Here is a 24,101-nt window from a genome sequence, read left to right on the forward strand (position 1 = left end):
CTGATTGATTCAAAAACATCGCGAACTATGCCCTAGTAAATACATTCCTTCTCTTGGATACCTGAAGATACACTGGCTATGATGTTAAAGTTCTTGATATATGCTAGACAAAACTGACATTTTAATTTGTTTTGGATTTAATGTAGGTTGTAAAAACATTTAAGAATCTGAAGGAGAAAGGATTCTCAGCTTTACTATATTTCTATTTTAAATAAGAAATATATGGAAGAGGTCTCTGACTCTCTGCCACATATTCCTCGTCAGGGGAAGTGTACTTTCAACGACAATATTCCGGAGTCTTGAAAGCCTTATCAGGACCCCCTTTCTTTAAAGATTAAGATGGACCAAGGGATTTTCCTTATAATTGAAACAAGATTCATGCGTGGAATGCACTCTTTTTTTTAGAGTTCAAGATATTCCTGTTTAAACACACATAAACAGTGATTGCTTGTAATTTTCGTTGGCAGATTGGATTTTCTTTTAATTTGATTTGCGTATCCATAATTTTTTATAATCGTAGTAGTTGTCTAAGCCCAGATTATTCAGTTTAAATCTTTCACGCACGGGCCGACCTTCTAGTTTTAAGAGAAATAATAACACGCCAGCCAACACTAAGATTACTCATTCACATAATGTTTGAACAAGTTGATATTACTCATAGCAGACGAGCACTTGATGATCAAAGTACATCTTGAATAAGCATTGTGCTGAATTGTTGGATTTGCTTATTTTAAGCTTGGAAAAGGTCCTCCTGGAGTTGGAAAAGTATGGGAGGAGGGGGGTGAATTTTAGAAAAGAAAAAATTAGGAAAATACTAATTGTGTTTTTTCTATTTCACCCTCGTAATGGGAAAAATACTCCTCAAAAACATAAAATGATCAAGACCCTTCAAGGTCATGAAAGATGAAATGAAATGGAATAAGTATCTTTCACTTAGAAAGCTTTAGACAGATACAAGCATTAACCTGATAATTTACACACATAATTGACATCATGAGAGAAGAAAATTACATTACACAACGGCACCAAACGGGAAAAAAAGAAAAGGTACAGATAATGCTGAATGACATAACGCGAGAACTATTCAAGAAACTTAAGAACTTCTCTTGAATGGAATAGCTCTGATGATTATCTGGTGGTAAACCGCAGCAAGAGCAGCGCCGATGAATGGTCCAACCCAGAAGATCCACTGAAAACATCAGGAAAAAACAACACGTTCGTTAGATATTATAACACCCTTTCTCTTCAGTGCAAAATTAGAAAGAAATGTATGAAAAATTGCCATATCGTCGTGCTTCTAAGTTAGAGACTTACGTGGTCATCCCATGCTTGGTCTTGGTTGAAGATGATAGCAGCTCCAAGACTCCTGGCGGGGTTGATACCAGTTCCGGTGATTGGGATGGTGGCCAAATGAACCAAGAACACCGCGAATCCAATAGGAAGAGGTGCCAAAATCTGTTGCAACAAAATTGTGATTATATTTCAAATATTAACATGAAAGATGACACCGTATAACTTAAAACTATACTTGTAACTTTATACTACACACAACATTCAATCAAGGCCATGGACCAGTAGCTTATCACAGATGCACAAAGTGGTAATCTTGAATGCAGTACACAAAGGGCAGTGTCATTGGGCCATGGCTGGCCAATTACTTCGATAAAAACATAGTTTTAAGAAAACAGTAATTGAACTGTTAACATGCATCAAGCCCAAAATTTTACTGTCATTATTTAGCACCTAAGGTGAACTTTGTTAGATTAATAATGTTAAGAATCATTCATTGAGAAGAACTCAGATATGTACAGAGATATTGATATTTCAAATAGGACAGAGCAAATTTTGAACCCTTCTGAATAATATGACTAAAGGCCCCACCTATTGAAAGCATCAGGACTTAGGAGCACAAGTAACTTATTCTAGTGGTACAAATCACTGCCCAAGTCTACATCAGATTAAAGCACTTGCTGACAAACTAAGCAAAACACCACATCTAGCATGATCAACTTTATTTTTGCAAGACGCTAAAAACTAAATCAAGAAAAGATTCTATCACAATTTACATCCAAATTCTCTATCTCCTACTAAAGCCAACCTTGCTTCTGTTTACACATTTAGTAGTAATTCTTCATATCCTACATCCTACAAGATTTATGAATAAGAACATGTGAGCTTGCAGATTCCAACACCAAGGATATATAACAAAGCTATAGGCCACAATAAACTTACACACAGAACCTGTGACTTAAATTCCCAAATAAGAAATTTATCATCCCTATAAAACAAAACTTTTAAGCTAAAAGAGTAATATTAAGTTAGGCACTTACAGGAACATGTGAATCTCTAGCATTTCTCTTGGCATCAGTGGCAGAGAAAACAGTGTAGACAAGGACAAAAGTGCCAATAATCTCAGCACCAAGTCCATCACCTTTAGTGTAGCCAGGTTGTACCACATTGGCACCACCACCAAGTCTCTGATAGGGTCCCACCATGAAACCCTTAACAACGCCAGCACCACAGATAGCACCAAGACACTGCATCACTATGTAGAATAGTGCCCTTGTTAAGGACAACTTCCTTGCCAAGAACAAACCAAATGTCACAGCTGGGTTAATGTGTCCTCCTGTTTATAACAGTACAAAATAGTGGCTCAGTTTTTAGGGAAAAAAAACAAAAGTTGCACATACCAAATTTCAAGAACCAGGATACATGTTAAAAAAAATTCATACTTCTTATGGGTATTTTAGTAGATCCATAAAAACAGTTGCCAAAGTAAGTGTAGTGATAACAATCAAAATCAGGGACAAAATTATGGGAGAAACCCCATGAACAAACTTAAAGATTGCAACTTTTTTAGTATTAATGGTAAAGAGAACAGGATTTAGAATTAAATTAACAAGAGTGGGAATTTTTTTAATACAAAACAAAGGTTGTACATACCAAATTTCAAGAACAAGGGTAAATGTTAAAAAATCATACTCCCTCGTTTCAATTTATGTGGTACCTTTTGAATTTCGAGAGTCAAAACAAGTTATTCTTTGATCACGATCTTTTCATATGCATTTTAGATATTTCAAATGACTTATAAGAGTAAGGTTCAAAAAGCTTAAAGATTTCATATTGGAATTCATAGTCAAAATTTAACAGTTTAACTCTCGAAATCCAAACACCACATGAATTGGGACATATGGAGTACTTCTCTGTGGGTGTTATAGTGGATCCATAAAGGAGGAGTAGCCAAATAAGGGATAACAATGAAAACCAGTCACAAAATTAAGGGAGAAAAAACCCCATGAACAAACTTAAAGATTACAACTTTTTAATACAAGATTTAAGAAAGAATTAAGTAGTAACAACAAGAGTGGGTTATTTTTTGTTCAACTAACCTGAGATACCAGCAGTGTAAAGATCTAATTTAGAAAAATACAAAACAAAGAAAAAATTGCACAAACCAAATTTCAAGAACTAGAGTACATCTTTAAAAATCATAATTTTTTTTGTGGGTATTTTAGAAGATCCATAAAAATAGTTGTCAAACAAGGGATAAAAACGAAAACCAGTCACAAAAATTAACGGAGAAAAAACCCAACAGACAAAAATATTTACAACTTTTTAGTACTAGTAGCAAACAACAAGAGTGAGGATTCCTTTTTTTTCTTTTTCTGAACTAACCTGAGATACCAGCAGTACACTAAACCAAGTGGTTAAAAAAGCACTTATAAGCCAAAAGCCAGTCAGAAATTCTAAGCTAAGAAAAATAAGTTAGGAGTAGTCTAACTTATTTTTTTGGCTTATAAGCAGATAAGCTGTTTTAGATAAGCTAAGTCAAATGGGCCTAATTATTTTTTTGAGCTTATTTCAAGCACAAAATGACTTTAAACTGGCCAATCAAACACTCAAAAAAGTTGAAAACAGCTTATAAGTCAATCCAAACGGGCTCTAAGTTATAGCTTTTGGCTTATTTTTGTCACTGTGGCTTAAAAATAAGTGTATAAAGTATTTTTTTTATTTTAACTGAACACTATAAAATTATTTAAAAGCTATTTTGGCTTAAAAACACCTCAAATAAACCAATCCAAACAGGCTGTAAGTAACAACAAGAGTGGGGATTATTTTTTGTTAACTAACCTGAGATACCAGCAGTACAGTAAACCAAAGCAAATATCATACCACCAAAAGCCCAAGCAACTCCTTGAATACCAACAGAGGCACACAAACTATCAGACCTTTTAAGTCCCATAACAGTCAAGATTGTAATATACAAGAACATGAAAGTAGCCATAAATTCTGCTATTCCAGCTCTGTAAAATGACCATGATGACAATTCTCCAGGCTCAAACAATGGAGCTGGTGGTGGTTCTTTGTAATCTTTATCTGTTTGGGCAGCTGTGCCTAAAGGTTGAGTTTCCCTATACTTGTTTGCCCCAAGGTTAACATCTTCTTCCTTGCTTTCTGCCATTTTTTTTTTTTTAGCTTGCTAACTATTCTTTTTCCTCTCTGTGTGTTGAGTGATTAGTGGAGCACAAAAAAGGAAGTTAGGTACTGAGATAAGATAGAGTTTGTCTTGTTTTATAGTGGAGAAGTCATCATTTACTTGATAAAATAAGTGGGCAAAATCCCCTTTTATTTTTTTTCCTTTCACTTAGGGGTCGTTTGGTTGCGGGCAATTTGCCCCTTATTCGGGGTAATCTTTAATTTTTGTCCCTCAAAATATTGTTCTTTAATTTTTGTCATTCGCCTAAATTATCTTGAAATTTTGTGTTCAAATTTCGGTTTATTAGAAAGAAGAAAATTCACAAATCAAAATTTCGTAGTAAAATTAGGCCTATTAGGGCAAATGCTTAACTGATTTAATTATGCTAGATTGTAATTTTACAATCAAACATCATATTTGGTTTACTGAATTTTATACATAGCAACTAAAATATAACCAAATATAACAATTATATTGATTTTAATACATGAATAATTCAATCGAACAACCAAACCGCCCCTAAGGGGTCATTTGGTACGCGGAATAAATTATCCCGAGATGAATAATTCAATCGAACAACCAAACCACCCCCAAGGGGTCGTTTGGTGCGCGGACTACATTATCTCGAGATTATAATCCCGGGACTAATTTATCCCATCTGAGAGATGGGATAAAATAATTCCAAGGTTAGTGGGATAAGGTGGATATCCCATCCTTAGGATTATGCTTCATTTTATACGCTGTTTGATAGAAAATATAAATTTATTTCAGAATAAACTTATACCTTCTATCAAATATGATAACAAATTAATGCTGAAATATCTCAACTTATATCATACACCAAACGGCCTGAGTGTGCAAAGTTCTTTTTTCTTTCGCTAGCTGTATAAATTATTGGGTGGGTCTAATCCCTTTTCAAGCTAATTATTTTTTTAATGGCATATTGTGGACATTACAGAATGAGAGAATTGTCTTTGGTAAAGAAAGAAAGAAAAGAAGGCTCTGGATTATGTCGATAGATTTTTCTATGGTTTTATTAGTTGTCCTTATCTTCTACAGAGTGTCACATTATTTATTTCTTGAAACCACAAACTCCTCCATTTGATTTGCTGGTGGGGGCCAACTTATTCACCAAATCTTCAAATAATTGCAACAAGGCAGCTCAGCAAAAGTTTTGAAATTGTATTGCCATCAGAAAATAATTTCTTTTTATTTTTATAATTTTAAAAAGTATCCTATTTTATAAGCGGGTGTATGAAAGCAATTTTGCCTTGAAAGTTTATTCTAACACTTCTTTAGTTTGTTTTACCGGGTTCGTTTGATTTGTAAATAAGTTACACTGAAATTAAAATTATAATGCATGAATATCAATAAGGAGATTAAATAATGTAATTATTTTGTGATGTCCCTGACAAAGGGTGGGCTGATGAGGGCGGGTCAAACAGGATTGACAGGCTTCTAGATTGACAAGATTTTTAAGATAAGATAACATCCTAAGCGAATCCCACATCGGAATGAGAGAGGAAAGTGAAGAATTTTATAAGACATAACTCAAGTTTACATAATACACGTCATTTTTGAGTTCGATATGGCATAGCCCAAGGATAAATTTGTGTAGGCATAGGCCGAAAGCGAACAATACGTGCCATGAACTTAATGTTGACACCCAATTTTGTCCCGCCTCTCTTCCAAAATACCTATTTTACGCTTCTAACATTTTCTGGAAAATTAAAAAAAATATATATTATATTTACTATAATTATTAGCCTTTTATCAAAGCCGGTGTTTCATTATTATATTAAAGTTACTAATTATTATTATTATTTTACCAGCTCACGCACGCGCATCGCATTTATCTTTGCATAATTAAATAATAGTATTTATCTTACTGTGGATTTTCAAAATATTATTGCACGGCTATTACAACGCCATTTTTGATCTGAGCATTAGTGTTTGCATATTTCATGTCGAGCAATATTTTAACACAAGTTATTTAAATAGGTCTCTTATTCAAATTTAGAAGCCAAACTATTTCTTGCACTCGGTCCGTATTTTGACTTACCGGATCCCAAATCAAAAGTCCGATTAACTCCTAATATTTTTTAGACTAGCCCATATCTCTTGTCTCAATTTTTAGACTAGTCCGTGTTTTAATTCGCTAGCCCATTCTTTTAATACCTGATCTAAAAATTGACCCCGTCCACAAATGGACTGGGTCCGATCCGTTGTTCATTCAAAATAAGGGAAACCCTTTTAGGGTTTCCCCTCATTTTCTCTTCACCTTCGTTCTCTTCTTCGCCGCCTCCTCATCCCGCCAAACACACCTCCGCCGTCTTCACCCATCTCTCCGTCATCACCCACCTCTGTCATCTCCCCATCCTCACCACCTTCATCGTCCACACCCATACCCCCACTTCACCACGTGATCCCCACTTCACCACCGACATCCCACTCGCCTCCGACACCTCTGTCACACCCACCACTCCACTACACCACGCGTCTGGCGCCACTCCCACCACTCCTCTGACACCCTCCACTACACCACGACACCCACACCACTGTCATCCCCACTCAATTTTGTTCCTCACGCTCCTCTCTCTCTTCTTCACACGAAAAACCCTGACAATCCCCTATAAATAATCGTTTTCCAGTCACAGAAAGGGAGGATTTTTGGATTCACAAAGTTTCCCAAGAACAAATTTTGTTTAGCTGCAGAAACCCCCTAAAGTTTTGAGTTTCTTTTAATCGCTTCAAATTCACGTCTAAAATTATCAAGTCTTCATCAGTTTTTAATATCGTTTGGATATTCATTCGAAAACAAAAGATTATTCTGATTCCTTTTTGTTCCCTGCAACTGATTCGAGTCCGAGTAAATTTGAAACCAGAGTCTCAAGTGTTTCGAGGTGAATCGAAGACCCCCGTACCCATTTCGCTGCACCCGGAGAAGGTATTTTCTTTCTTTTAAATTGATCTAGTATTTGATTGGATGTTTGAAACTGTTTGTGTGATCTGTCTGTTAGTCATACTTCAGTCCCGTTTGCAGTTATTTTGGTCGTGTTATACAAGTTTAGTCTGGTTCAATTGAGTTTATGACTATTTTAGCTCTATATGCTTGTTTAAATTAATCCTTATGCTGCAAGTTTCGCCTTGTTTGCTGGTATGTTATTAGACTGATCACATGTTAGTATGAACTAGCTAGTTTGTCCATCTAGTTCGTATGCATTAGCCTTATGATTCAGTTGATTTAAACAAGTCTATCTGGGTTATGCTTTGATCTGACATGTTATCAGGATAGCCCATTATTTCTTGTTTGATATTAGGTTGGTTTAAGAGTGCCGTGTTGGTTCAGGTGGATCAGTTGTCAATGTGTTGCCTAGTTTGATCTAGTTCAGCTGCTCTCGGATTAAGTATGGGTTATATTAGCCTAGTCATTAACTTGCTGGTAGTTTTATCGTAGTCGTTAGCGTGTCTGTAGCACTTCATACTGCTCGAATTGCATAATTGGTCCAGTATCAACGTGCTTTGTGGCCTGAAACTATGCTAGTAGCTAATTATGTGCTTGCTAAGATTATTATAAACATGTTTCAAATTATGTTCATGTCCTGTTCAAATATGTTTGTCCAGATAGCTTTAGGTTATTAATATTTTTCATATATGTTTCTTTGCCGTATTGGGTTTTGATTCCTGTTTGTTAGGGCATCAGCATTTGTGTAGTTCGACTGCTGCTTAATGAAGTAGCTTGACTTAATAATCATTTTCTGGGATTTCTAACAGACTATAGAGTTTAGTTTGGCTATGTTCCATGTGTAGGAGATGTTCTTCCAGCTCAGTACTTAGGATGAGGCAAAATATGTTTTAAAACTAGTTTCCTTCCTTTTCCTTAAACTAGAACCCTCCTCTTCTCACTCATATCTTGGGTGATTTCTTTCGAGACTTTATCTGAACATTATGAACTTGTATAAATGCTTTGTGATAACCTCATGTTAAATAAATCATGGATATAGATAAGTCCTGAGGACTGCTCTATTGATGTATGACCCATTATAGTGATCCTACTTTCTTTTAAGTGGATCTGTTATGCATATTTTAGTTTCATCGGTTAATCCTGTCGGAGTGCTTGAATAATGATTCCATAACAATGCTGAACTTGATATATATTTGGTTTGATTTATGTATATGGTAAGGTGTTTGTTAAAATGACTCATGATTAGGATTTGTTTGTGTTTGATGGAATCTGCTCTATCTTAATGAATTGGAAGTCTAGGAATTTGTATACAGGGGACTGTTTGGGTATGAATAAGTGTTTGAGTCAGAGAATCCCTATCTCTAAAGACTCCTAATTTTCTTAAAGTGATCTGTTTGTCTAGTATATATCGCTCGTTATGTGGGAAACGTGATTGAATACCAGGAATATGAGCTGGAAACGTGATTGAATACCATGAATATCCTTCCTGAATTCAGTGGATATTTGTATGCCATGTCTAGGCCTGATATGTATTGTGCATTGCCAGTATATTTAATCTATATTCCGAGCACCTTCACGTGAATGAATTAGCAGATCGACTGTTGTTTGAATTTTGTGCATTGCTGCAAGTATATTTCAGTTGGTTTATGTATATTACGTATATTGCTGGTATATCCCTATTTGGAATAGTTATGAATGTGTATACATAGTATATACACAATTCGCTGATTTGTTTGCAAGTCTATATTTCATATGTCTAACATCATTTATTGATCGTGTACTAATTTCTTTTCCTTCTCATTTTATGCATGACTACTGCGTGCGAGTCCGAGGGACTCGTCCCTTTCCACATTCGATGTTGGGCTAAAACCCAACAAAATCCTCTCGAGTCGTTCCCCATCAGTCCATCCGCAACGGCATATAAAAATTGTCATTGGGCCAAAGCCCACACAGCAACAGCCAATCCACAGCCGCATATAAAAGAAATCTGCTGGGCTTCGCCAGACCCATTTAATAGCAGCCCTTCTTAAAATATGGGTTGAGCCCATTTTAAATTATCTCTTCTTTACTTATTCTGTGCATTTAATTTGTATACTAACCGTTTGTTTGTTCTTATTTGGTTTACATAAACCTTAGTGAGTTAATAGATTTAGTCTAGTAATGGGAGTTAGCTTATAGAAGACCAATAATCAATTCTACAAATTCCATTCTTTTTTATATTAAAGTATTTATAGTATTCGTAATATTTACTTCTAGAATAATTGATAGTATAAAATCCATATTTTACGAATTAAAGGAGTCACATTCTTATTGTCTTAATTTCAAAACATCATTAATATGCAAACATAAATTCAAATATATTTTAAACAACTCTTCAAGTTTTGAATCAATCATATATATATTTTTGGCTAAGCATAGTTAATAAAAGTGATGGAAAGGATCAAGAAAACTTTCAATAGCTACTTTGTATTTTGTCCCTAAAAATCAATAAACATCTCACCATTTAAATTATTTCAAGTATCTCGGGAAAGCGTCGCATAAGCTCGTATTTTCGTCTATTCATATATAAATTATCTTTGTAGGTTTTATTGCAAAGAATAGCATTAGTATTCCAAATCATATCAACATTTATAAGTTTATTTTAAATGGCATTTGAAATTTCCTTTTATGCAAATCATCACGTTTTTTACAAATCTCATTCCAAATAGCATTTTTTATTTAAAGTTTTATCAATTTCTATCAATTTCGTTTTAAATGGTATTTGAAATCCTTTTATGCAAATTATTATATTTTCCCTAAATCTTATCTTAAGCAATATTTTATATTAAAACTCTAGCAGTATTTACAAGCTATTTTCTTTAAATTTAAATATTATATTTACATCTTTAGTCTTAATCAATTAACCTAAGTTTGGTCGGATAACCGTAAGTTAACGGATTCTAAAGGATGCCTAACCCCTTCCCTTTAGGATAATATAGAGCCCTTATCTAGAATCACACTGGTTAAGCAGACTATTAACAGAGGTTTAGTTAGCTTTACCTTAGTTAATAAATTAGGTGTCCTAATTCACCGTTAAAATAATTAGGTGGCGACTCCTTAAAAAATAAACAAAAAAACGGGAATCACCAATACGTCGTGCTACCTAATTGACTTCGGTTAAAATGGGGTGCGACAGCTTGGCGACTCCGCTGGGGACTTTAGGCTCTAACCATAACAAACTTAGATTAATAGTTAATTTGTTGAATATCTTGTTTGTTTTCTTTTTGCCTTCATTATTGCTTTTCCCTTATATGGTTTTAAGTGTTTGTATTTTATTCCTTATGTAAATTTTTCTATGTAATATGTATATTATTGCTTTCCTTAAATTGGCATTTCGCTCATATTTCTTCCACTCCTGGAAAACTCACACATATTCACACACTTAAAGCGGCTTCGCAGTTTGCGCCCGTGCACTACTAAATTACCCCTTTAGTTGGACTGATCTTGTGGATTTAGTCGATCGGCGGTGCAGTCGACGGCCACAGACTTTCCACTTCCAAGTTGTCCGCTTGGGGAGCCTTGTCTCATAAGAAAACCATTCTTAGTCTACCTAGGGTAGAGCGAAACCAAAACCTTGTAAGGACATGCATCATTTTAAACCTAGGAAGCTTAATACCCTTGGTGTATTAAGTTCATTAGTCAACCTTACCAAATGTCCAAATGAGTCTATGACTCTAAGTGACACTACTCACTATCTATGTGCATTATTTGAAGGACAAATATGTGGAATATGTGGACCTAATACTCTATAGATAAATATTTCAAGGAAACTGACATTTTGTTGCAGGTTGCCGTGGAGCATTAATTAATGCCGGAGGTTGAAGACAACCAAAGGAAATTAGTGAAGTTGAAGTATTAGATATCTTAGGTTGATTTTGAGATTTATTATTGGCATGTAATAATTTTTATTCTTGCAAATTACTTTTAGGAGGAGTTGTGGAATAATACATAAAAGACATGTTTGTCCTTCAAATATTCGTTAGGCCTACCTCTGGCATAAAGAGGTCCCTTGCATTATAAAACGCGATGTATTATGTGCAATAATGTGTTTATATGCAATAATATGTCCTTACCGTATACTGACTCATTTTCTTTTTTCTTTTTCTTGTTTTATCTTTTTTCTTTTTAAAATTTATTTTCAAAATAAAAGGTTGACTTGTGCTAAAGGGGAACTGGCGGAGCATCCATATTTCACACGGTCTAGAGCCAAGAAATCAGACTCTGACTCATCACTAATCATCTGGTTAACTAAAAAGACTCGTTCTAAAATGGATCAAAGTTTGATCAATGCAACCACTTCATCTGAGCCATCTCTTAGTTTGCTGATCACGAGTGATCCCACATCTTCTAATCAACCAGAAACACATTTGGAGATCATTGCTCGTTTGGAGCGACGAGTTGCTGAATTAAGTCACATGGTACTTCACAACCGGTCACTTTCTCAAACGCCACCACATATGACTCCATCTCATGGGGTTCGTCAGACTTTGCCTATGCCACATCCATTCCCAAATTTGGATGATTTTAACCAAGCAAATTATTTTACCACCTCTCAGCCGGTTCGTTCCGAACCCCTCACTCAAAATGCTCCCCTTTTATTTACAACCACCTCTTCAAAAACTCAGTTCATACCGCCGGCACATGATGTTACCAATACACATCAAGTTCCGCCAGTGTATACTTATACCATAGCTCCACCCATGACACAAATCCAGGGACAATGTCGCACAGATGTTGATCATTATGTCGAAGTTGAAAATGAGGCACGGTCAATTAATGATGAAATGATAAATAGAAAGCTCAAAAGTTTGGAGGATGCCATGAGAAGTTTGCGTGGACTGGGTAGTAATCAAAGCGTGAGATATGAAGAATTATGTGCATTCCCCGAGGTAGAATTGCCACCAGGTTACAAGATTCCAAAATTTGAGAAGTTTGATGGGTCAGGAAATCCTTTCTTTCATTTGAAAGTCTATTGTGAAAAGTTGATTGGCGTAGGAAAGAATGAAGGGATAAGAGTCAAACTATTCAATCAAAGTTTGAGTGGGAAAGCCTTGGAGTGGTATTCCAAGCAAGATACAACCAAATGTCGTACTTGGGATGATTTGGCAAATGCTTTTGTGGATCACTACAAGTTTCATGTTGAGATTGCTCCTGACAGAATCTCAATTACAAAGTTGCAGAAAAAGTCGGTCGAATCATTTCGAGAATATGCTATACGGTGGAGAGAAGAAGCATCTAGGGTACACCCACCCATGGAGGAGACAGAAATGGTTACTTTCTTCATTCAAGCACTAGAACCGGAATACTATGAACGTTTGGTGACAATGAGTGGGAAAACTTTTGCAGAAGTGATCAAAGCTGGGGACATGATCGAAGATGGCATTAAGACAGGGAGAATAACGAGTCTTGCGGCTTTGCAGTCTACTAGTAGGGCTATACAAACAGGTACTCTCGGAAGCGGAAAGAAAAAAGAAAAGGAAGCAGCCTCAGTAATGGCTTTGGGAAACACCTCGTACCACCATCAACGACCCCCGCGATACCAGCCTAACGCTCACCACTCACAATATTTCCAATATTCTCCACATCCCTACGACCAAGCTTTGTCATCTTACCAACCTCAATCACCACAAATATCCTACCCTGTTTACAACACACAACCAGCATATCGAGCTCCACGACCACCAACATATCCAGCTCCACCATCACAAACTCATCATCCAAACAATGCATCCGCACCTCGCCCAAATAAACCGTTTCGCAATTTCACACCATTAGGAGAGCCACTGAGCGTTGTTTTTGAAAGGCTGCAAGCTTCAGGCTTAGTATATCCTGTGGAAGGTAGAATTGCAGATCCATTACCCAGAAGCTTTGATCCCACTAAAACATGTGCATATCATTCGGGGGTAAAAGGCCATTCCACTGATCGTTGTTACGCATTGAAGCATAAGGTTGAGGATCTTATTGAAGCAAAACAGATCACGGTCAAACCACCAACACCAAATGTGGTTAACAATCCACTCCCGACCCATGATGGGGCCACGATAAATATGATTGGAATAGATGAAAATGTTGACGACCCAGCCGAATTTATAGTGCCTGTGGATCGTGTGGAGGATCATGATTTTGTAGCCGTTGCTTCTCCGGCTGTAGTGATAAGGGGTTGTTTGCCTGTCGAGATATTAGGAGCTTCATCAATACCTGTGGAAGTAGTTCGAGCACCAAATCAGTTGCCAGTGCTCGATACAAAAGCCGTACCATGGAATTATCAACAAACTGTGATGGAGTGTCGAGGAAAGGACACGATCACTGACAAGGTTAAGACGTCAGGAATGACAAGGTCTGGGAGGTGCTATTCTCCAGAAGAACTAGTTAGATTGGGGCAACTTAAGGAAACCAACGTACCTCCCAAAAGGGTCGTGACTGAATTCGAAGCAGAAGAATTTCTGAGGAAAATTAAAGCTAGTGAGTACTCAGTTGTGGATCAGTTGAAAAAGACCAATGCTCAAATTCCTATTCTCTCTTTGCTTTTGAGTTCAGATATGCACAGAAATGCACTGTTGAGGATTTTGAATGAAGCATATGTTCCAAGCGAAACAACTAGTGAGGCGTTAGCTAGGATGATTGAGCGCGTGCTTGACAGTCATCGAATCAGCTTCGATAATGAAGAATTGCCGCCGGAAGGATGCATGCATAACAAAGCACTCCATATAACTGTCAAGTGTCGTAACATGTTTGTGGCTAAGGTATTAGTTGATGGGGGTTCTGGACTCAACATCTGTCCATTAACAAGTCTGAAGAAGATCGGATATAATGTTAGCCAGCTCAAGACCAGTGATATGAATATTCGAGCATTTGATGGGGCTCCAAGGCGTCCTATTGGGGAAATAGAGTTGAAAGTGTTGATTGGCCCTGTTGAATTCATTATGGACTTTCAAGTGCTTGATATTTCCACGTCATACAATATGCTGTTAGGTAGGCCGTGGATTCATCTGGCTGGGGCTGTACCATCTACTTTGCACCAAACTGTCAAATTCGAGTGGGATCAACAACAAATATGTATACATGGAGAAGGAGACACGTCTTTCTATATAGAGCAATCCACTCCATTCATCGAGGCAGAAGGAGGTTTCGACGGAGCAGCTTACCATGCTTGGGAGGTTGTGAATGTCACTAAAGAGAGTGAAGTGTGTCAAACTCAAGAATTCAAAAGATCATGCGCCGCAATTATGGTTGCAAAAGAAATGGTGAGAAATGGGTACCTACCTGGCTTTGGGCTAGGGAAAACACTAAATGGGCGGGTTGAGCCAGTCGTTCTCCCTACGCAACAGTTTACATTCGGTTTGGGATATGAGCCAACTGAGGAAGAAGTGAAGAAAGCACGAAAGAATAAAAGGAAGGAGATTGCATTGCCAAAACCTATTCCTACCATTGATCAAACTTTCTCAAAACCTTCAGATCTGATTGTTGAAGTTGCCTATGATGATATCGTGGAGGGAGTCAAGAACCTGTTCGTGGAAGATGAAAATGATCATGCTGCGATAATCAAAGACTTTGCTGAAATATTGACTTTATAGGCTGCTGAGCCAGGACCTGAGTTGCAAAACTGAACTTCTATCTTAGCCCCGGTTCGTCGGGAGTTTCAGTATTTTCAGTTTAAATTTCCTTTTGTAGTAGGCCGGAGGCATCAACTAGAACATTTAGTTCCTTTTGTCATGTTGCCTCTATGTTTTGTTACGGCCTTTTTAAATTAAGATTCTGTCATTTTGTTTGAACGAACTACGTTTGGCCTGACTTCCTGTTGGATACGTAGGCAGCCCATATCGGGTTCGGCCACTCTTTTCAAATCATTTCAGTATCTTTGTTTGTGGTTGGAACTACGTTTGGCCTGACTTCCTGTTGGATACGTAGGCAACCCACATAGGGTTCGGCCCCTTTATTAAAAAACAAAACAAACTCAAAAATCTTTATGTTCATCACGAACTACGTCTGGCCTGATTCCTTTGGGGATACGTAGGCAACCCGAGGCGGGTTCGGCCCTTCTATTTTAAAATTTTTCAGTTTGTCCAAACATTTTGGTTCCTATATAATACATAAGGATTTTTATACAAAACTTGGTCTTCCCCACCGCTTAAATTCATGTGTCTTAGTATCTTGAAACTGGGACAAATTTTTGAAATCGGTCAAATCACTTTCAAAATTTTTTCATTACAACTTTCTCACTTTTCGATCGTTTAGAACCAAGCGTTTCCAGGACTTGAAACTGGGACAAATTTCGAAGTCGGTCAAATCACTTTCGAAAACTTTCATTATAAGTTCTTATTTTTCAATTGTCCAGAATCAAGCATCTCTAAGACTGAAACTGGGACAAATTTTTAGAAGTAGCATAAAAGTGGTCTTAAACAAAAGTCCATCCATATTTCTAAAATGTTGAGTAAACTCAAAAATCGAGTCTTCTTAATCATGTTACATATTAGAGCCACTAAGTATTTCCTTTCAAAGTCATCCAAATCTCATTACTTTTATTTTCAAAATACATTTTTTTTATAACTGAAACTCCCCGGCAAAGCAAGATATGTGGTGAGACATCGAAGAACGTGGACGCGACCGAGACAAAAGTCAATTCAAGGGCCAAGTTCCCCGACATGCACAAGTCAACCAATTTTCTTTTAAACTCACAATTTTTCTTTGTTGAGACAGGTCCAATTACACATGAACACGGTGCATGTATTAAATTATGGGCGTGATCAAAAAGTTAACTTTCTTCAAAATGCAAATACTCTTCAGCGTGGATGCAAAGGTAGCTTATGCCGAACGGTGGGCGTCGTTCCACTCATCAGGAAATTTCAATTGCAACAGTGGACACAGGTTCATCTTCTCAACCAAGGGCTGTAAGTATAATTCTTTTAGACCCAGCTATTGATTCTTATCACTAACAGTTGTTTTAGCTCGTGACATTCATCGATGGATCGAATACATATAATCATGGACACTGACCTTGATCACCTGTTATTGGTTAGAATTCCTCAATTTCGTCATCACTTCATACATGTTCAAATCATTATCAAATTCTTTTAGAATGAAGTATGTTAATAAGATAACAAGATCGAAATATTGCATCGTATATCAAATTGTGGGGTTAATTATAGATTTAACCCCCGTCACAATGGGACATCGAGTAAGATGTGGATATCTTTTTACAATATTATCTCTAAAGTGGACGTGGATTTACATTTATATTGTGGATACGAGTATGGGAGTGGGAGTAGAATTATATTACAAAAATATACATATAATTGTAGAAAGTGGATACAGATTTATGTTTCGAAAGTAAAAGTGAATTTATTTTTGCGCCGTATAATGCAGACGTGAAAGTAGATGTAAATTTATTGTTGTACCGTATAATACGGACGTCAAAGTCGACGTGGATTTATATTTTGTACCGTGAAATGCGGACGTAGATTTATATTTTGAACTGTGAAAGTGGACTTGGATTTATTTTTCTGCACCCTGAAAGTGGATGTGGATTTACATTTTTGCACCATGGGAAGTGGACATGATATAGGCACCCACCTTAAAATGCGGGTATTTCAAAATTCAAATTAGGCACCCACCTTAGAATGCGGGTATGTCAATTTTCAATCCAGGCACCCACCTTAGAATGCGGGTATTTCAATGTTCAATTCAGGCACCCACCTTAGAATGCGGGTATTTCAATGTTCAATTCAGGCACCCACCTTAGAATGCGGGTATTTCAATGTTCAAATCAGGCACCCACCTTAGAATGCGGGTATTTCAATGTTCAAATTAGGCACCCACCTTAGAATGCGGGTATTTCAAAATTTAATTTAGGCACCCACCTTAGAATGCGGGTATGTCAATTTCAATCCAGGCACCCACCTTAGAATGCGGGTATTTCAATGTTCAATTCAGGCACCCACCTTAGAATGCGGGTATTTCAATGTTCAAATTAGGCACCCACCTTAGAATGCGGGTATGTCAATTTTCAATTTAGGCACCCACCTTAGAATGCGGGTATTTCAATGTTCAGTTCAGGCACCCACCTCCGAATGCGGGCATCTTATATTTCAAGTTCAGGCACCCACCTCCGAATGCGGGTATCTTATATTTCAGTTCAGGCACCCACCTCCGAATGCGGGTATCTTATATTTCAGTTCAGGCGCCCACCTCCGAATGCGGGTATCTTATATTTCAAGTTTAGGCACCCACCTCCGAATGCGGGTATCTTATATTTCAAGTTCAGGCACCCACCTCCGAATGCGGGTATCTTATATTTCAGTTCAAGCATCCACCTCCGAATGTGGATTCAACTTTTGAAACAGGGGTTGCAAGTGTAACTTCTCCAACCCTGGCTTATTTACATATATTTCTTTATTGCTAACAATTGTTTTTAGCTGATGGCTTTTGACAATATCAAAGTTGGCATCACACATCAAATCGTGGAACTTTTTCTTCGGCAGCGAACTGGGGCAATTCGTCGGGAAAGACAATCAGACTTCCCGACACGGGTCAAAGATCTACCTCGAACACTCGTCTCTAATCACAAGTATTCTTTTGCAATTCAATCTTCAGAATTCTCAAGTTTCTATCACAATACCCAGTGTTATCTTAATTCAACACTGGGACAATATTTTGCAAGCCTCGCGCCAATTGGGGTTTATTAGTCATAAGGTGTCGTAGTCTTCCCAGGACTACACCCGACCTGATTCTCGTACAGCCCGAGATATGTAGGCAACTCAGAGACCAGAGTTCGGTCACAATCCTCTCGAATTTCCTTTAGCCGGGACAAAATAGGCTACTGAGTCAACGTCTTTGCCCGACAACTCTTTCATCATTACCGGGCAAAGAGGGACAAGTTGTTGACACCCAATTTTGTCCCGCCTCTCTTCCAAAATACCTATTTTACGCTTCTAACATTTTCTGGAAAATTAAAAAAAAAATATATTATATTTACTATAATTATTAGCCTTTTATCAAAGCCGGTGTTTCATTATTATATTAAAGTTACTAATTATTATTATTATTTTACCAGCTCACGCACGCGCATCGCATTTATCTTTGCATAATTAAATAATAGTATTTATCTTACTGTGGATTTTCAAAATATTATTGCACGGCTATTACAACACCATTTTTGATCTGAGCATTAGTGTTTGCATATTTCATGTCGAGCAATATTTTAACACAAGTTATTTAAATAGGTCTCTTATTCAAATTTAGAAGCCAAACTATTTCTTGCACTCGGTCCGTATTTTGACTTACCGGATCCCAAATCAAAAGTCCGATTAACTCCTAATATTTTTTAGACTAGCCCATATCTCTTGTCTCAATTTTTAGACTAGTCCGTGTTTTAATTCGCTAGCCCATTCTTTTAATACCTGATCTAAAAATTGACCCCGTCCACAAATGGACTGGGTCCGATCCGTTGTTCATTCAAAATAAGGGAAACCCTTTTAGGGTTTCCCCTCATTTTCTCTTCACCTTCGTTCTCTTCTTCGCCGCCTCCTCATCCCGCCAAACACACCTCCGCCGTCTTCACCCATCTCTCCGTCATCACCCACCTCTGTCATCTCCCCATCCTCACCACCTTCATCGTCCACACCCATACCCCCACTTCACCACGTGATCCCCATTTCACCACCGACATCCCACTCGCCTCCGACACCTCTGTCACACCCACCACTCCACTACACCACGCGTCTGGCGCCACTCCCACCACTCCTCTGACACCCTCCACTACACCACGACACCCACACCACTGTCATCCCCACTCAATTTTGTTCCTCACGCTCCTCTCTCTCTTCTTCACACGAAAAACCCTGACAATCCCCTATAAATAATCGTTTTCCAGTCACAGAAAGGGAGGATTTTTGGATTCACAAAGTTTCCCAAGAACAAATTTTGTTTAGCTGCAGAAACCCCCTAAAGTTTTGAGTTTCTTTTAATCGCTTCAAATTCACGTCTAAAATTATCAAGTCTTCATCAGTTTTTAATATCGTTTGGATATTCATTCGAAAACAAAAGATTATTCTGATTCCTTTTTGTTCCCTGCAACTGATTCGAGTCCGAGTAAATTTGAAACCAGAGTCTCAAGTGTTTCGAGGTGAATCGAAGACCCCCGTACCCACTTCGCTGCACCCGGAGAAGGTATTTTCTTTCTTTTAAATTGATCTAGTATTTGATTGGATGTTTGAAACTGTTTGTGTGATCTGTCTGTTAGTCATACTTCAGTCCCGTTTGCAGTTATTTTGGTCGTGTTATACAAGTTTAGTCTGGTTCAATTGAGTTTATGACTATTTTAGCTCTATATGCTTGTTTAAATTAATCCTTATGCTGCAAGTTTCGCCTTGTTTGCTGGTATGTTATTAGACTGATCACATGTTAGTATGAACTAGCTAGTTTGTCCATCTAGTTCGTATGCATTAGCCTTATGATTCAGTTGATTTAAACAAGTCTATCTGGGTTATGCTTTGATCTGACATGTTATCAGGATAGCCCATTATTTCTTGTTTGATATTAGGTTGGTTTAAGAGTGCCGTGTTGGTTCAGGTGGATCAGTTGTCAATGTGTTGCCTAGTTTGATCTAGTTCAGCTGCTCTCGGATTAAGTATGGGTTATATTAGCCTAGTCATTAACTTGCTGGTAGTTTTATCGTAGTCGTTAGCGTGTCTGTAGCACTTCATACTGCTCGAATTGCATAATTGGTCCAGTATCAACGTGCTTTGTGTCCTGAAACTATGCTAGTAGCTAATTATGTGCTTGCTAAGATTATTATAAACATGTTTCAAATTATGTTCATGTCCTGTTCAAATATGTTTGTCCAGATAGCTTTAGGTTATTAATATTTTTCATATATGTTTCTTTGCCGTATTGGGTTTTGATTCCTGTTTGTTAGGGCATCAGCATTTGTGTAGTTCGACTGCTGCTTAATGAAGTAGCTTGACTTAATAATCATTTTCTGGGATTTCTAACAGACTATAGAGTTTAGTTTGGCTATGTTCCATGTGTAGGAGATGTTCTTCCAGCTCAGTACTTAGGATGAGGCAAAATATGTTTTAAAACTAGTTTCCTTCCTTTTCCTTAAACTAGAACCCTCCTCTTCTCCCTCATATCTTGGGTGATTTCTTTCGAGACTTTATCTGAACATTATGAACTTGTATAAATGCTTTGTGATAACCTCATGTTAAATAAATCATGGATATAGATAAGTCCTGAGGACTGCTCTATTGATGTATGACCCATTATAGTGATCCTACTTTCTTTTAAGTGGATCTGTTATGCATATTTTAGTTTCATCGGTTAATCCTGTCGGAGTGCTTGAATAATGATTCCATAACAATGCTGAACTTGATATATATTTGGTTTGATTTATGGTATATGGTAAGGTGTTTGTTAAAATGACTCATGATTAGGATTTGTTTGTGTTTGATGGAATCTGCTCTATCTTAATGAATTGGAAGTCTAGGAATTTGTATACAGGGGACTGTTTGGGTATGAATAAGTGTTTGAGTCAGAGAATCCCTATCTCTAAAGACTCCTAATTTTCTTAAAGTGATCTGTTTGTCTAGTATATATCGCTCGTTATGTGGGAAACGTGATTGAATACCAGGAATATGAGCTGGAAATGTGATTGAATACCATGAATATCCTTCCTGAATTCAGTGGATATTTGTATGCCATGTCTAGGCCTGATATGTATTGTGCATTGCCAGTATATTTAATCTATATTCCGAGCACCTTCACGTGAATGAATTAGCAGATCGACTGTTGTTTGAATTTTGTGCATTGCTGCAAGTATATTTCAGTTGGTTTATGTATATTACGTATATTGCTGGTATATCCCTATTTGGAATAGTTATGAATGTGTATACATAGTATATACACAATTCGCTGATTTGTTTGCAAGTCTATATTTCATATGTCTAACATCATTTATTGATCGTGTACTAATTCCTTTTCCTTCTCATTTTATGCATGACTACTGCGTGCGAGTCCGAGGGACTCGTCCCTTTCCACATTCGATGTTGGGCTAAAACCCAACAAAATCCTCTCGAGTCGTTCCCCATCAGTCCATCCGCAACGGCATATAAAAATTGTCATTGGGCCAAAGCCCACACAACAACAGCCAATCCGCAGCCGCATATAAAAGAAATCTGCTGGGCTTCGCCAGACCCATTTAATAACAGCCCTTCTTAAAATATGGGTTGAGCCCATTTTAAATTATCTCTTCTTTACTTATTCTGTGCATTTAATTTGTATACTAACCGTTTGTTTGTTCTTATTTGGTTTACATAAACCTTAGTGAGTTAATAGATTTAGTCTAGTAATGGGAGTTAGCTTATAGAAGACCAATAATCAATTCTACAAATTCCATTCTTTTTTATATTAAAGTATTTATAGTATTCGTAATATTTACTTCTAGAATAATTGATAGTATAAAATCCATATTTTACGAATTAAAGGAGTCACATTCTTATTGTCTTAATTTCAAAACATCATTAATATGCAAACATAAATTCAAATATATTTTAAACAACTCTTCAAGTTTTGAATCAATCATATATATATATATTTGGCTAAGCATAGTTAATAAAAGTGATGGAAAGGATCAAGAAAACTTTCAATAGCTACTTTGTATTTTGTCCCTAAAAATCAATAAACATCTCACCATTTAAATTATTTCAAGTATCTCGGGAAAGCGTCGCATAAGCTCGTATTTTCGTCTATTCATATATAAATTATCTTTGTAGGTTTTATTGCAAAGAATAGCATTAGTATTCCAAATCATATCAACATTTATAAGTTTATTTTAAATGGCATTTGAAATTTCCTTTTATGCAAATCATCACGTTTTTTACAAATCTCATTCCAAATAGCATTTTTTATTTAAAGTTTTATCAATTTCTATCAATTTCGTTTTAAATGGTATTTGAAATCCTTTTATGCAAATTATTATATTTTCCCTAAATCTTATCTTAAGCAATATTTTATATTAAAACTCTAGCAGTATTTACAAGCTATTTTCTTTAAATTTAAATATTATATTTACATCTTTAGTCTTAATCAATTAACCTAAGTTTGGTCGGATAACCGTAAGTTAACGGATTCTAAAGGATGCCTAACCCCTTCCCTTTAGGATAATATAGAGCCCTTATCTAGAATCACACTGGTTAAGCAGACTATTAACAGAGGTTTATTTAGCTTTACCTTAGTTAATAAATTAGGTGTCCTAATTCACCGTTAAATTAATTAGGTGGCGACTCCTTAAAAAATAAACAAAAAAACGGGAATCACCAATACGTCGTGCTACCTAATTGACTTCGGTTAAAATGGGGTGCGACACTTAAATCGTAACAAATATGTATTCAGAGCTTGTACGCCCTTAGTGCAATGGTGGGGCAAACCTTAGCGAGGTCGTTGAGTTCCTAAGAGGGGTGGCATGCGACGGCCCTGACAGAGGATGGTTTGATGAGGGCGGGTCAAGCAGGACTTATAGACATCTAGGCTAGCACACTTCTGAAAAGAAGGTGCACATGACATCTTAGGCGAATCTCACATCGAAATATGAGAGGAAAGTGAAGAGTTTTATAAGGCATAACTCAAGTTCACAGGGTGCACACACCTTTGGAGATTGATGTGGAGACAAATCAATACGAGCCTAGGCCTAAAGCAAACAATACGTGCCATGGACTTACGTTGTGACATATTTATTGTATATATTTGCCGGCAAATATTTGTTATATTAGGAAGCCTAATCGCTAGTAATCGGCGGTCAGTCATAGGGTGGTGAATTCCTTCCAGGGCCTTGTACGCACCACCCCTCTCCTTTTCTTGGTGCCCAGATTGAATTCCTCTGGGACTAAAAAGCGATGTATAAGGTATAATATAAAGTACGTGCTTGGTGTAAACTATTTAAACTTGAATAAATTTTTATTTTTAATTTTCACATTGATTTTCTTAATAGACTTCTGGAGAAAAGCTTTGAAAAATAACAAATATATCATTTTATTATCTTATCTCGAATTGGTATCCACTATAGAGGTTGGTTAAAAAAAAATACGATAGTTATAGTTTTAAAAAATTTAGAAATTGCTAATTTTGTTAATTAAAAATAATTCTATTAAACATGAAATAATTATTTAGCTACAAAATTTTATTTTAAATAATCTATTGTGGCTAAAAGAGTATTATCGCTACGATAACTTTTAGCACGTGGCAACAACTTATTAATTAGTTATGAAGTTCTATCGTAACAATAGATTTGTAGCTATTTAAGTAGTTATTATCAAGATTATTAGCAATTATAGCAAAATGAAAAATTAGCTTTGCCAATCTAATTTTTATAACTAAGAAATTTTACAAAATTATAAATAGCCATGAAATTCTAAATTTTGTGGTCGTAGTTAGGTACTAGCCACGATTTTAAAATTTATAGCTAAAATTTCATAGCTATACATGTACATAGCATTGTAGTAACATTTTACCTGGGGTTTATAATCATTTGTTAATACCCTTGACAACATGAAAAAGCATAAACCTTTTTATTTTGATTATCGATAAAACTGAAGGTTAAATTTAGCCTTAATAAGTTCTTTTATGTGC

The 24,101-nt window shown here is 36.6% G+C and overlaps 1 protein-coding gene across 1 annotated transcript; it reads right to left on the reverse strand.

Annotated features, from left to right (window-relative positions):
- Window positions 1-909: 909 nt before the first annotated feature.
- Window positions 910-4,558, reverse strand: LOC132603832 (probable aquaporin PIP-type pTOM75). The gene is made up of 4 exons (XM_060317111.1): window positions 4,132-4,558; window positions 2,331-2,626; window positions 1,315-1,455; window positions 910-1,189 (listed from the first exon to the last, which is right to left on the reverse strand). The coding sequence occupies exons 1-4, from the start codon at window positions 4,460-4,462 to the stop codon at window positions 1,094-1,096; spliced, it is 864 nt and encodes a 287-aa protein (XP_060173094.1). The 5' UTR covers window positions 4,463-4,558; the 3' UTR covers window positions 910-1,093.
- Between the last annotated feature and the right edge of the window lie 19,543 nt (window positions 4,559-24,101).

The sequence above is a fragment of the Lycium barbarum genome, chromosome 7 (genome assembly GCF_019175385.1).
Source record: "Lycium barbarum isolate Lr01 chromosome 7, ASM1917538v2, whole genome shotgun sequence".
NCBI classification, from domain to species: domain Eukaryota; kingdom Viridiplantae; phylum Streptophyta; class Magnoliopsida; order Solanales; family Solanaceae; genus Lycium; species Lycium barbarum.

Coding starts and splice junctions, on each gene's coding strand:
- LOC132603832 (XM_060317111.1), bottom strand. CDS start 4,462: ATGGCAGAAAGCAAGGAAGAAGATGTTAACCTTGGGGCAAACAAGTAT. Junction 2,627..4,131: donor CTGTACTGCTGGTATCTCAG/GTTAGTTAACAA, acceptor TGTTATAAACAG/GAGGACACATTAACCCAGCT. Junction 1,190..1,314: donor ACCAAGCATGGGATGACCAC/GTAAGTCTCTAA, acceptor TGATGTTTTCAG/TGGATCTTCTGGGTTGGACC.